Below are 13,994 nucleotides of genomic sequence, written 5' to 3'. Positions count from 1 at the left end.
AGCGATATGGATTAAAACAGCATTCACTTATCTTAGATGTGGATTTCAGATGTTCTGAAACACGCTGCAACAATTTGATTTGCGAGCAGCGATACTTAATTTGCTCCCATTAAAGCATGTCAACATATTCTGTTACACCAAATACACAAAATAATGATCTTTAAAAATGCATCATATGACCCCTTTAAGCCAGGACTAGGCCTTGGTTAAATTAGGTTATTTAAATAACTTTAAAAAATGCCTTAAGAACTTTACTGGTGTGCATCTTGAGACACGACAATGGCACTGACATATTTTAAGAGGTGTCAGTACAATATATTTTCAGTTAAGACCGCTTGAACATGCATTTTAGTCTGAGACTGGCCTGTGAATCCGGGGGATAATGTTTATATAACGTTAGCTGTGCTCTCTTTTCACAGTTATGAGGGCCATACTTACACTTTCAAAGCATCTCTTCCATTTCTTCTTCCTTCGAAAACTAAGATAGTCGTTAAGAGGGCTCTGAACCTAGATAGAACAGTAGTATTTTCATCCATTTTTGTATTTATACCGTTAATTAATTTAAACTTACTCTTTCAAACAACAGCCATGTCTATTAAACGTGGTCGTTAAATTATTGCACTCACCATATTAGCACCACCATCGTCTCTCCTCCGCTGCAATCACGGCTGCTGTATGAGTGAATTTAATTTATACTCCTCATAAACAACATCGAGTGAAAAAGAAAAAGACGAAAACAATCTCAGTCAAACTCGTTGGTCCGGGGTTCAAGCACGGTTTTGTCCGCTGCAGGCGCGTGAGAAAACTAGCTAGCTAACGAATGAGAAATGTCCCGTCGTTTAGACAAACAACAAAGAGGAAGAAACAGATCGATAAAGACATCAAGTCAGTTAGATAATGCTGTTGTCAAATACTCAAGATCATATGCTGCGTTCACACCATGTTCTACTTAGAGCTGTTCATGTCCTTGGACCGGGAACTGTGCGTTTCTATGGCAACACTATCATGCCTAAATTAATCTGCAGCAGTCAGGTATGGTCATGTGGTACAAGTAGAAGCTCTCATAAAATTCCCAGATTACAGATGGTAATTATGAGTTCTACAAGGACATTAATTCTTTTTCCAAGTTGGAATCTTATAATTATGGCAAATACAACATGGGATGAATGCACTTATACGTACCTGGTTAACTGTAAAAAGAGCTGGTCTTTGACATACCATCTGGGTGATGTCAGGCTTGTCATTGACAACTTTTCTGTGAAGAGCAAACATTAAAGTTACAGTCTTTATAAGGGCATGTGATTTAAGTGCATTTTAGTCTGAGACTGGCCTGTGAATCCGGGGGATAATGTTTATATAACGTTAGCTGTGCTCTCTTTTCACAGTTATGAGGGCCATACTTACACTTTCAAAGCATCTCTTCCATTTCTTCTTCCTTCCAAAACAAGATAGTTGTTAAGAGAGCTCTGAACCTAGATAGAACAGAAGTATATTCATCCATTTTTGTATTTATACCGCTAATTAACTTAAAATGACTCTTTCAAACAACAGCCATGTCTATTAAACGTGGTCGTTAAATTATTGCACTCACCATATTAGCACCACCATCGTCTCTCCTCCGCTGCAATCACGGCTGCTGTATGAGTGAATTTAATTTATACTCCTCATAAACAACATCGAGTGAAAAAGAAAAAGACGAAAACAATCTCAGTCAAACTCGTTGGTCCGGGGTTCAAGCACGGTTTTGTCCGCTGCAGGCGCGTGAGAAAACTAGCTAGCTAACGAATGAGAAATGTCCCGTCGTTTAGACAAACAACAAATTTCGCCGATCACAAACAGTCTCTCGAGGAAAAGAGCGAAAAAAAAGGTAAATGGCGGAAAATAACGTCCATACACCTAACTTATCTAAAACTAAAGTTTCCACCTTCTCATCCACAGCTCGTTGAATTCACACACAATCACACAGTGACAAAATGGTGTCGTTAACTGACTCGCAGCACCAGTGTGAGGAGGCGTGGTCATGATATAAACTTAATAATATGAGTTAATCTAACCGTGATAATTTACATTCGTCAAAACAAATATGTCTTAGTTGAGCTCTTAATGAAAAATATTTATATTTATCAATATTTTGAACTAAAAAATATTACTTGTAAAATAAAACAAATAATGGTAAATTTAATTGAAAGACAAATTATTAATTGGATGAAGTACTGCTTGAAAAACTTTTTTCAGTGTAGATGGCTGCAGAGAAGTAGGCTACTTACAGGCTTATTAGCCATTTCCACTCCCTAATATATATTTGTTTCTATTTATTATATTATATTTAGACATTATGAATGACAGTAATAAAAGTTAATTTTATCTGCATCTCAACTACCCCAGACAGCACAAGTACATCTGTAAGACGTCTGCTAAAGATCTGGGAAACATCTGCTGTGTAATCTGATAAACATCTCAGAAGCAGTTTTACATGCATTCTAATAAATGTCTATTTAACACGTGTCTATTTTACTGACAGTAAACGTCTTAGAGATGTATTGCAGATGAGCAAACACTGTAAATGCAGACATCAAATAGACATCTCCGAGATGTACATGTGCGATTAGGGTGAGTGCTTTACTGTCAGGTGCTGGTGCCATCTTCTGTAGAATTTAAGGGCACTGGTGCTGGTGTCCTCAAATGTTAGTCTGGAGCCCTACAATGGTTCTCGAAGTCAGAAAAGTCATAATGTTAGAAGAATGTTATCTGTGGTATATTTTCACTGCAAAACAATAAGAAATGCCGCAAATATCACCGCAAATTTTGAGAAAAGCCGCAGCAAAATCAGTCAATTTAGGCCACAAAAATCAGAAAAAAGTCCCGCAAAATCCTGGAGGGACTGATATATATATATATATATATATATATAATTTACAAAAAGTGTTTTAGTAGAAAGGGATCTAATATTCATTAAGCCAAGCTTTAGCATTTATTTATATGTATTATATCTGTTTTTTTTTAATGAAATTATTGCCCTTAAATGGGTTTGAACATTTTTGCGGTTTGCTTGTTCGGGGCAACAGACAGAGTCTATATTATGATATCTAGGTGAAAGAGTATCTATCTTCTATGGTGACAGGCAGACACATATTGAGCAGCAAACACACAGCAGTTCTTCTGTTCTCCTAACAGATACGGCACTTTCTCCTGGTCTGAAAGAGTTTTAAATGTCTGATGGATCTGCTGTACTTTATCATAGAACACTGTCCGTATATCTGTGTATTTGGGGCATTCTGTTAGGAAGTGCAGTTCTGTTTCCATCTGATTCAGATCACAGTGTGAACACAGTCTCTGCTCCGGTGGCAGCCATGTTTTTCTGTGTCTGCCCGTCTCTATCATCAGCTTGTGTCCGCTGAGTCTGTATCTGGTCAACGTGCTTCTCAGTTTCTTATCTGACACTGTGTACAGATACTCTGCCATACTGTACTCTCTCTTTAGGGCCAAATAGCATTGTATTTTAATCTGTTGTTGTGTTTGTGTTTGCCAGTGAGTGATGTAATTCTGTTTCATTTGTGCAGTAATCTGATTGATTCTGATGTTGTTAGTGTTGTTGTGATTCAGAGCATCAGTAGATGTTAGTGAAGCATCAGGACTAAAGCTCTGGATCAGCTGAGGGAGGGGGTTGCTTTCTTTGCACATCTCTTGGTATTGCAGGGCTTTATAATGATATGATTGGGGGTCGCTGAGTTGCAGATGTTTCCAGAATTTAATTGCCCTTTTTTGTATCTTTATGATTAGAGGATATTTGCCTAATTCTGCCCTGCATGCATTATTTGTTGTGTGTGCACATGTAATATATTTTTAGTTCTGCATGCAGGGTCTCAATTGGATGTTTTTCCCATTTGGTGAAATCTTTATTTGGATTTGTCAGTGGACCCCACACCTCACTGCCATAAAAGGCAATGGGCTCAATTACTGATTCTAATATTTTCATTGATGTAAATGTTAAATAATGTTGGTCTCTCTCTCTCTCTCTCTCTCTCTCTCTCTCTAATTCTCCATCACTCATTAATTTATTTATCTCTTATGAAAACACTTCCACTGTTTGAGATGTCTCTGGTCACAGCACGCATGCACATTCTTATTCTAAACCAGGACAGGAGGGATGTCCCATTAGTAATTACAGTAGAAGGGATGTCATGGTTGCTTAGTTAGCAACAGCATTTTGGGAAGCTGAATCTTGTGCAGCTCTGTTAGTATGCACCATCACACCTTAGTCCACCTTTAATGTAGGGCTTCATAGCAAAATACATTTAAAATTTTTGATTACTGGCATATCAACATAGATACAGTCCTGTCACATGGACCAATATTATGCCATTACCTCCTTTCAAGACGAGTTACTTTTATTTATATACCACTTTATTCAATACATATTCTTTCAAAGCAGCTTCAGAGTAATAACAAAGGGAAGTAATGGTGTTAACGTTTTTAATTAGTAAAATTAAAATGTATAACTTATAAAATAAATTCAATTTCAGCTTTAAAGCAGCTCTACAAATGACAATGCTGTCATTATTCAGCTGAATTTAGTTCAATTTTGATTCAGTTTAGTTAATAACAGTGTCTGTGTTAAAAAGGTTATCAGTTATACTTTGCATTATATAGTTAGTCTCTCTTTCTAATGAGCACCAAAATTATTTTTCTTAAGATTCATGGGTTTCATGTATGTACATATTCATTTTTCTCAGGATCCCGGGCAGGCTGAATGACAGAAGGACACCATTAGGGGAGCTGAACTGGATTTTCACAGCTATCACTGACACAATTGCATGGAACGTCCTGCCGAGAGGTTTGTCCTGATTAAAATCCAGATATTTGCAATCTCTGAAGATTTAGTTTTGTGTCAGTCAACTGCACAGACCTTTCAGGGCTCCCAAAAGAGTGACAAATTCATTTTGATCATTCAACATCTATTAAATTATTTTGGCTCAGTTTGAACTCCGATTTGCCTGTTGTCTTTGCTTTGCTTTTTTTCCACAAAATAACAGAAACTGTCAGAGACGTTTTATATATTATTATATTATATATTTTTTTATTTTCTTTTTTATATTTTTGATTTGTTTATTTATTTTTTGCATTTGCTCTCTAAAAAAAACCCTTATATTTTGACCCCATGAAAAGACATGATTGCTATAGTATTACTAATATTCAGTTTATCGTCCAGCCACAGACACAGTTTGGCAAATTAATTTTCTAAATTGGTTTTTACTTCTTTTAACACTTTATATTAGGGAACACATATTTACTGTTAACTAAGGTTAGGGGATATAGAAATATGGTCATGCATTTATATATGTTCCATAAGTACTAGTTAACAGCCAATATGCATGCTAATAAGCAACCAATTAATAGTGAATAGTGTTGCCTTAGTTCTTAATAGAAAATACCAAAATAGTTCCAAAAGGATCAGGATCAGGCAGGATCAACTGTTGCATACCCCAGAGCTACTCTGGCAGCAGTAAACACAGGCAAGTGAAGTGAGTCAAAGCATCCCAGTGCTCTTATACTGAATGTTGCTATTTTTAATCAGATTAGAGGACTAACACTAACTGTTGTATAAAGAAATATAATTATGTTTAATTTGTGCATTCACAAGCTTTGTAAATGCTTTACTGGCAGTTTTTACAGTGGTCTTCATTAAAACACAAGATATTTATCTAAATTCCCGAACTCAAGCATCGCACAACACCAGCTTTGAAGTTTTTACTCTTGTCTCTGTCCTGAGGAGGAACCAGATGTGATTCTGCGGGTATATCCTGACCTCTCACATCCTTTAATTAATTAATTGTACATCAGAGAGAAATCTGCATTATGAAAATCCCCAGGGTTTAATCTGTCGTTCACACACATCATAATTGTAGGGTCTCATTAAGACTGAGCATTTCAAACAAGAGAATTTAGAAATTTTAATCAAGTTACCTGCTATCACATGTCATTCCTTTCTAATATATAAAGATTTTTTTTATATATACTTTCTCACTCTCAATCTTTGTAGATCTCTTTCAGAAATTGTTTCGTCAAGATCTTTTGGTGGCCAGTCTATTTCGAAATTTCTTATTGGCTGAGAGAATAATGAGGTCATATAACTGTACACCAGTCAGCAGCCCCAGGTTGCCACCCACATACATGCACGCTATGTGGTAAGTGTATGAATGTGAACGCACACACACACACACACACGCAGTATCTACAATATTTTCCCTAACACTGTATGTGCAACATTTGTTCAGACAGGACCATTTTTTGTTGTGTCTAACTCATATGCTTAGTTGTTCTTAGGCTAAACAGTAAAAAAGACAAGAAATCCGTATTTGTATATGGTTTTAAATGCATTGGATTTTTGGAAAATTCTTGAAGCATCTTGGAGACGTTGCCACAGTTCTTCTGGATTTAGTCAGTAGAGTTGGAGTACTCGGACTCGAGTACAGTTTTTTTAAAGGACTCGGACTTGTCACGGACTCGGATGCATTTTTACTCGGACTTGACTCAGACTTGAGCCTTTCGAACTCTGAAAATATGTCAGAGTCCAACCGAGTCCAGGGACAGTTGACGGAAATATCACTGACTCGATGCATTATCACAAAGTGATATTCAGTATTTGCATGTGCTTTTAAAGTCCCCATGAAATCAAAATTAAAGTTTTTTGGGTGTTAGTATCAATATGTTAGTCTTAAGGTTATCTATAAGGAAGTGTGCTCCAAAACAGTGACAAAATTCGCATTTAGAAGATATAAGCATTCAAAGCTTGCAGTTCGTCACTTCCGCCAAACTCAGTCAACGATTTTTTTGACGTCACATCGTACTTCAGCTTCTCATCAAACTTTCTGTCCAATCAAATGCTCTCTAGAATCCGAAGCGCCCGCCCCCTACACTATAAAATAGACGCTGAAGCCGCGGCTGAAATCGGTCACTTGTCCACAGAATTAGTATTTTCTGTACAGTGAATGGCACGTAGTGCACTATATAGGGGACAGGGAACGATTCAAACAGTGTAAATATGCTTTCCATTGAGGAAAAAAATAAGTCTGGTTTCGCGCTGTGTCACGCTAACCACCGCACCGCACACACACTCTGCTCCGGTCCAGAGACATGATACCTCCTATTCATGTTACTAATAAATAATAGAGTTTCGTTGGACTCGGACTCGACTCGGACTCGGCTGTTTGGGACTCGGACTTGAGTCCAACTCGGCCCGTTTTGGACTCGGACTTGTCTCGGACTCGATTGGTCAAAGACTCGGACTCAACTCTGACTCTACTTGGGTGGACTCGAACCCAACATTATTAGTCTGTCTCAGTTTGTTCTGTTTCTTCATGTCATTCCAGACAGACTGGATGATGATGAGATCATCTCTGTGTTGAGCACTGGCTGTTGTGCAAAAAAAATTTCACTGGATTATTACAATTACAGGCAAAATGAATGTTTGGAAATGTAAACTGATATTTCCTACTGACACACTACGGCAAAAGATAGAAATAACTGACTTAAACCCATTTTTAGCTGGTGAAAATACTAGTATTCTAATAATTTTGGCCACCACTGTATAAAGTGATGTTTTTGTTAATATGTTAAAATAATATGTAAACATGTTAATATTTTTTTCTTAATGTTTAAATAATAAATATCAATATAATTTTTTATTATATTTTTACATAAGGTTGTGTATTCAGCAGCACATTAGATTTTGCTGTGGCAAAGTCTTTGAGTATCGAGTATTGTATTGGTATTGAGTATTGATATTTTGGTATCGTGGCAAACTCTCAGTAATATTCTGTTTTATTATATTTCTCTTAAAACCAAAATCGGCATGCCAGACTTTAAACAACATTCCATGGAGAAGAGGGAGCTTTTTTATTCCTACAGTGAATGGCACTACTTATTTATTTACACTGGTATTTTACTCATAGGTCTTTCCCTCTGCATTTTAAATGAACTATGTTATGAATTTTCATTCCCCCTCTCTCTCCCCATGTTTTCCATCATCAGTATCATGCTGTTGGCTAAACCTGCACTGTGTAATCCTCAGCAGTGTATGATGGAATACAGACTTTGTTCTCCACAGCTAGTTGATGCTTGAATCTCATAACATACCATTAGCAAGAGAGAAATAGATTTCACTTTCATAATGGAGCATCAGAGCTCTTTAGTTACACTGTGCAGAAAGTTCCTTGAGTCTTCTGATCTTCTGAAACAGGAGATGAGAAATGGAGAGAGGCGGAAATAGAGGGAACATTTGGTAAAGGAAAGAAAGAGTTACGGGAACATTAGAGAGGAAGGATGGTGCCTTCCGCTATTAGGAGGAGACATGATGAAGCAGGGTGGGGAGTAAGGGAAAGAAACAATACAGGAAACAGACAGAAAGAATATCAATGGTCTTTGTGAAATAATCATTGCAGTGTGCACCGAAGGTGACAGCAACTGTCCCAAAAAAACAACTGTTCACAATCTAAAATGATTATAGAACTAATGTACAAATTAACCCTTTGATGTATGCACGGTTTTACCATACATCGAATTTGTACTTAATCTAAAACTAATTTAAATGTTTTAAAATACTTCCATATTTATTATTATGGCTATATTTAGAATTAGCAGCATATTATGTCATTTATTTTATTAAATTAAGCAATATATTAACTACTATATTGCTAAATTAAACAATTAAACATTACAGTCCTGTTTATTATATGTATAGTTTTTATGAATGTCATTACACCATAAATAAAATGAATAATCATTATTGTTATATGATTATGTGGCTGAAAAACAAGACTCCTAGGTTCAAATCCAGGTGATTTTACAATTCAGCAAACAAAGCAGGTAGTTTGATTGTATTCATTTTGTGATTTTACTGATTTGATTAACTTGATCTATACTTAGCATTCATCCATTCATTCATCCCTCACCATGTAGGAGACACAGTACTGTAGAAGCAAAAGTGGGATGGGGCAGCCAGCATAGGGAAGGAAAATATCTCTGCTCAGAAAAGGTTAGATTTTTTTAATGGGAGGGAAAAGCAGATCAATTGGCAAAACCGGCAAGACAGGATGGACCAGTGGAGTGAGGATATTAGAGCTGGGAGGAATGCCTTGTGCTGTTGCCTGTTGTCATGATCCACTACGGCAGCTGGCCTAATGATATTGGGATTTTCTACCATAAAATGTTTGTATATTTACATTCAACTCGGAGACATCCTGCTGATAGGGACTGGCAAATCATATTAGAGCTATAGCTGTAGTTGTAGCTTTTGAATGGACAACACGTTTTATGTGTTATGTAATATCATGAATTAAATATAGCCAAAGTGTTGCGGGTTCAGTGATCAAAGTAATTCTCTCAGCCTATGCGGCAGAAGAAAATACTTTGAAAAAGAAGTGTTAAACCACAGTGTTTGATGGAGCTCTGAAAGTTCAGCACTGCTGCTGTAGGTGAAGTGTCAACAGATAATTAGTTCTCATGTAATGTAACATAACTTTACATGCAGCCTTTGACAAGTGCAGTGAAGATTACATGCAGATACTCTATAGCAGTGCTTTTCAACTTGTAGGTCTGTTCTTGGGTCACAGGCAGCAGGAAAAAACAGTGCTAAATATGTGTACTTAGTAATGTGTACTTAACTGCTACTTAAATAACTTTAGTACCATTTCGATATAAAAAAAAATCTACAGTACATCTTGATGCACAGCTTGATGCACAAAAACAAATCTTATTGCTTCTTGTGGAAGCTCAAATGTGCTAGTGGGACAATCGTGATCAAACCTCATTTGTTCTCGAGCGTCAAGAAACCACATATGAGCTTCTGTTTACCACATTTGATGTGTTCTGTGTTTGATATATGATATATCAGTTTATCTGTGAATATAAGCCTAAATTAAACATTTTTGTCATGTTTTTTTTGCATATTGGATTGCAATGGAGGGACAGAAATCTTTCAGGTTTTATTAAAAATATTTGTGTTTTGAAAATGAAAGATATGAAGTGAGAGTGAGCAAATAATGAAAGAATTCTCATTGTTGGGTGAAGGAGAGAAATAATATGTCTCAAAGATTTCAAACAAGTAAATTTACAGGGTTCTCCATTCCTTAATAATGAATGTGCTCAAAAGAAAGTGCCAGTGCATATTTTTATTTGGTCAGAACCAAGAAACTCACAGCAAGAAACATGAGCGTGGGATTGACTAATGTGGCATCGTTGTGTGTGTGTGTGTGTGTGTGCGCGCGCAGGCAAGCGTGGGACCTTGCGGTGGACATCTGCCTCTCCCAGCTTCCCACCATCATCGAGGAGGGCGCAGCTTTCAGGGTGAGCATGACTGATACTGCCTCTGTGTGAAGATCAGACAGAGAGAGACTATTTCATGATCAGTTATTCAGGGTCTTCTATAGCTTTTATTCTTTTGCCTCAAATTAGCACTGCAGTCGCACTTATGATTTCAGTTCAGTTGTAGAATCCCTAATCATACTCAAAGTGATTTGTATATTTGCCCTCAGTAGTTATTTAATTTGATCTGGTCTCGTGTTCTAAATGTTGTTCAGTTTTCTGTTAATATCACAACTTTTTGGTGTCTGGTTTGTTTTTCTGAGTTTTTAAGAAATATGATAAATCAAAATACAACATTGTTAACACAACCAAAGCAAAAGATACTGAATATTGGGGGGGCTTTCAAACCTGTGTTTCCCTCATGAACACCATGTCTAAAAGTGCCACAGACACATGTGCTAATTGCTGAACTTTTGACTGTTGTAAAATGTTATCTAATGGACTGACTCTTGTGACTTTCAGACATTTGTGAATCAGTGTCTGTCTTGTGTAATGGTTGCAGTGACCTTGATTTCTCAACCTGATATGATTTGTCTTTAGTGCAACAGATGCTGTTTCTGCTAACACACAAACGCTCATATTGCTGTTCTATTAAAAGAGTGTTTGAAAGTCTGAAATTCAGTTATGTAATCGTGCTGGGACTGAACAAATAATATGTCTCACATTCACCCCTGTCTTTATTGTTACTTTTGGGATTCAGTGATTCTTATATGCTTATAATTGTGTGTGTATCTGTGTGCAAGAGAAAAGAAAGATGAGAGATGAGAATTAGAGAGCCGCTAATGTCTTGATGTTTCTTACTTAAAAGGCTTTCACACTGAGCAGATTTGTTGTGATACAAATCAGAGTGTGATTGTTCCTAGTGCCCCCTTTAACATTGGTCTGATTTCACACTTATTTGCTTTCTTCTTATGTTATTACAAACGCGCACTGTGCATGACAGAACACACAACATGGGTCAATTTTTTACATTTAATTTGGTGTGATTATACGCAGCTTGATGCAAGGACACTTCCATCTAACTGTATTTGCATCGCATGAACGTGGCTTTCTGACATCTAATTGCGAGCCATTCATTTTGCTGCTCTGATTGCGCTCACCATGCAGGATTACACTGCATGCTCACGCTTGCACGTATCCTGGGTAAATCATCAACGCTGTCTTTCTTGCATGTGTTTTGCTGTACTAATGATGTTCTTCATGTGAATCGCATCACAGTTCCGGCACAACCAAACTCAGACCACCTCTTACAGGTAGACTTTGGTTGGATACCCAGCTGTACCCCTGGGTCCGCATGACAGCTTTCACATTACCAATTTTTCATGTGTAACATACCCCTATTTCAAACTAAACTGCCAGTGTGAAAGCACCCTGAAAGTGTGTGGTGACACAACTTGTTGAGAACTGGGCCAAATTACACACACTCTTCAAAGCCACTGTGAATTAAATGGTTAGTGGCAGACACCCCTTTGATTAATCACACATACTATGCTATGATACAGTATGCTAATATTCCAGAAACTGTACATTGAATAAGTTAAAGAAATATTACCCAAAAAAATTACTTATCCTCAGGCCATCTATGATGTAGATGAGTTTGTTTCTTCATCTGAATAAATGTGGAGAAATTTAGCATTACATTACTTTCTCAACAATGGATCCTCTGCAGTGAATGGGTGCCGTCAGAATAAGAGTTCAAACAGCTGATAAAAGCATCTCAGTAATCCCCACTACTCCAGTCGATCAATTAACATCTTGTGAAGTGAAAAGCTACATGTTTGTGTAAAAAAAAAAAAAACATCAAGGTGTTTGAACTTTAAACCGTCGCTTTTGTGAAAAGTCATTCCTCTGTTGTCCTCTCAGAACAAGCCAGAGGCCTGAGGGTCTTTTTTTAATACTAAATATGCATTTATTGTGGTTCATTTATGTTTTAAATTGTAATTTTATCCGATTACCAATTCTCGTTCATGACCTTAATACACCAGAGTTTGAAGAATTGCAAAATATAGGTCCTGAGAAATGTAGCACTGTTAAATGATCACTTATGTACACAGTTTTTGTCTGATTTAAAGCACTCTTCCACTTAAACCCTGTGAGTATCAGTGCTCACTGCATTTGTGTGTGTGTTTACTTTTCTGTCTCTCACAATTTGTTTTATATCCACAGCATAGTCCATTCTTTGCTGAGCAGCTGACAGCCTTTCAGGTGTGGCTGACAATGGGCTTGGAGAACAGAAACCCACCGGAGCAGCTGCCCATCGTCCTGCAGGTACCTAGAAAGCATTTTAGTGATCGTAGGCACACTGCTGACATGAAGTGGTTTCCAAAAGATTGGAAGCAACATCATTCTGCTAAATTCTAAGACAGCATTATATTTTTGCTTTACAGAGGAGACAGCCCCAGAGTGCAACAAGTCAAAACATTTGTCCAAAAATAGCAGATGAGTTGAGAGAAATATTGATTATGAATACATTTAATCCAATATTCAATGACGAAAATATGGCACAATATTCAAATTTGCAAAAATATCTTTGATGAACTTTTTCATCAGAGTTTTTGTTGTAATAAATGGCAGGCTAAATGCAACATACAAATATAGCATACAATACAGTATTAATTATTTTTCAGAATAGTTGCAATTTTAAAGTTGATTTGACTGTAAGGGAGAAATTTTTCTTGTTTCTCGAATTTGTTGTTGTGCTTGGAGTAAAACTGTAAGGTAAGTAACAGTTTGGTACGTCTCCATGTGGCTGTTCTACTGCAAAGGATAATCTAAATGCATCCACAAAACTGAATGTGAACATTGATGAGAAATTGAGCCTATCACTACATTAAATGAAATTGTCTTTAATTCTAATAAATCATTGATTTAACACTTAAAATGCTTAGTTTAGTACAGCCATGCTTTGCGTTGCTTGTGTTTGTGTACAATGTGTTTTATATTACAGTGTCTCCTGTTTGGGCTTATTCAGCAGGATGTGAGGTTCACTCCTCTGAGAGCAATAAAAGCAAATAAAACTCTGAGGCATAGAGAAAGAGAGATATTGACTGCAGAGACAGCACTACTAAGGGATGTGTGAATGGGTACAAAATACACAAAAAGTGTGTACAAGTGACTGACTGCAGGGTTTTGTGGTCCAGCTCCCTGGTGCTGCAGTCACACTGCAACTACCCTAAATTCCATTGACACCCCCAAACAGAACTACATGTCCCATGATTCTTCTCTCTTGGGCTGGTGTCAACCTCATGAGACTCAGGGTTATAGTATAAAGGCCTGTTCACACCAAGAACAGTAACTGACGATTTACTATATTAGCGCCTACATCAGCAAACAATAACATTCTGTTCATTATAATCACAAGACGCAGTTATGTCTTCTGCTGTTTTTAATGGTTGAGCCGCTTTACGCCGCATGGATTCTGATTTAATGTTTTAATTGCTCATCAGCTGGAAAAAAAAGGCTTCTAAAAGTAATTCCATCAGTACTGTTCTTCTGTGCTATTTCTTGCTGTGGTGTGGACTATTCTCATAGAATTAGAATGATTATTAAAACTTTATAGTTATCATCCTTGGTTTAAACAGGTGCCTTAACACACAGACACTCACACATTCTCTCACAAACCATCTGGGTTA

At 37.0% G+C, this 13,994-nt stretch overlaps 1 protein-coding gene across 1 annotated transcript in view; it reads left to right on the top strand.

Annotated features, from left to right (window-relative positions):
- LOC107669526 (regulatory-associated protein of mTOR-like) overlaps positions 1–13,994 on the top strand; it is a 183,514-nt gene that overhangs the window by 60,738 nt on the left and 108,782 nt on the right. Inside the window, exons 3-6 of the mRNA XM_016461796.1 lie at positions 4,734–4,834; positions 6,041–6,185; positions 10,269–10,344; positions 12,529–12,630. Of these exons, the coding sequence (XP_016317282.1) occupies positions 4,734–4,834; positions 6,041–6,185; positions 10,269–10,344; positions 12,529–12,630 (424 nt within the window). The remainder of the gene's footprint in view (positions 1–4,733; positions 4,835–6,040; positions 6,186–10,268; positions 10,345–12,528; positions 12,631–13,994) is intronic.

Source organism: Sinocyclocheilus anshuiensis, unplaced genomic scaffold (assembly GCF_001515605.1).
Source record: "Sinocyclocheilus anshuiensis isolate Anshui unplaced genomic scaffold, SAMN03320099.WGS_v1.1 scaffold612, whole genome shotgun sequence".
Lineage (NCBI taxonomy): Eukaryota > Metazoa > Chordata > Actinopteri > Cypriniformes > Cyprinidae > Sinocyclocheilus > Sinocyclocheilus anshuiensis.
Note: the sequence above shows the minus strand (reverse complement) of the source record. Positions and strands in the feature narration are given on the sequence as shown.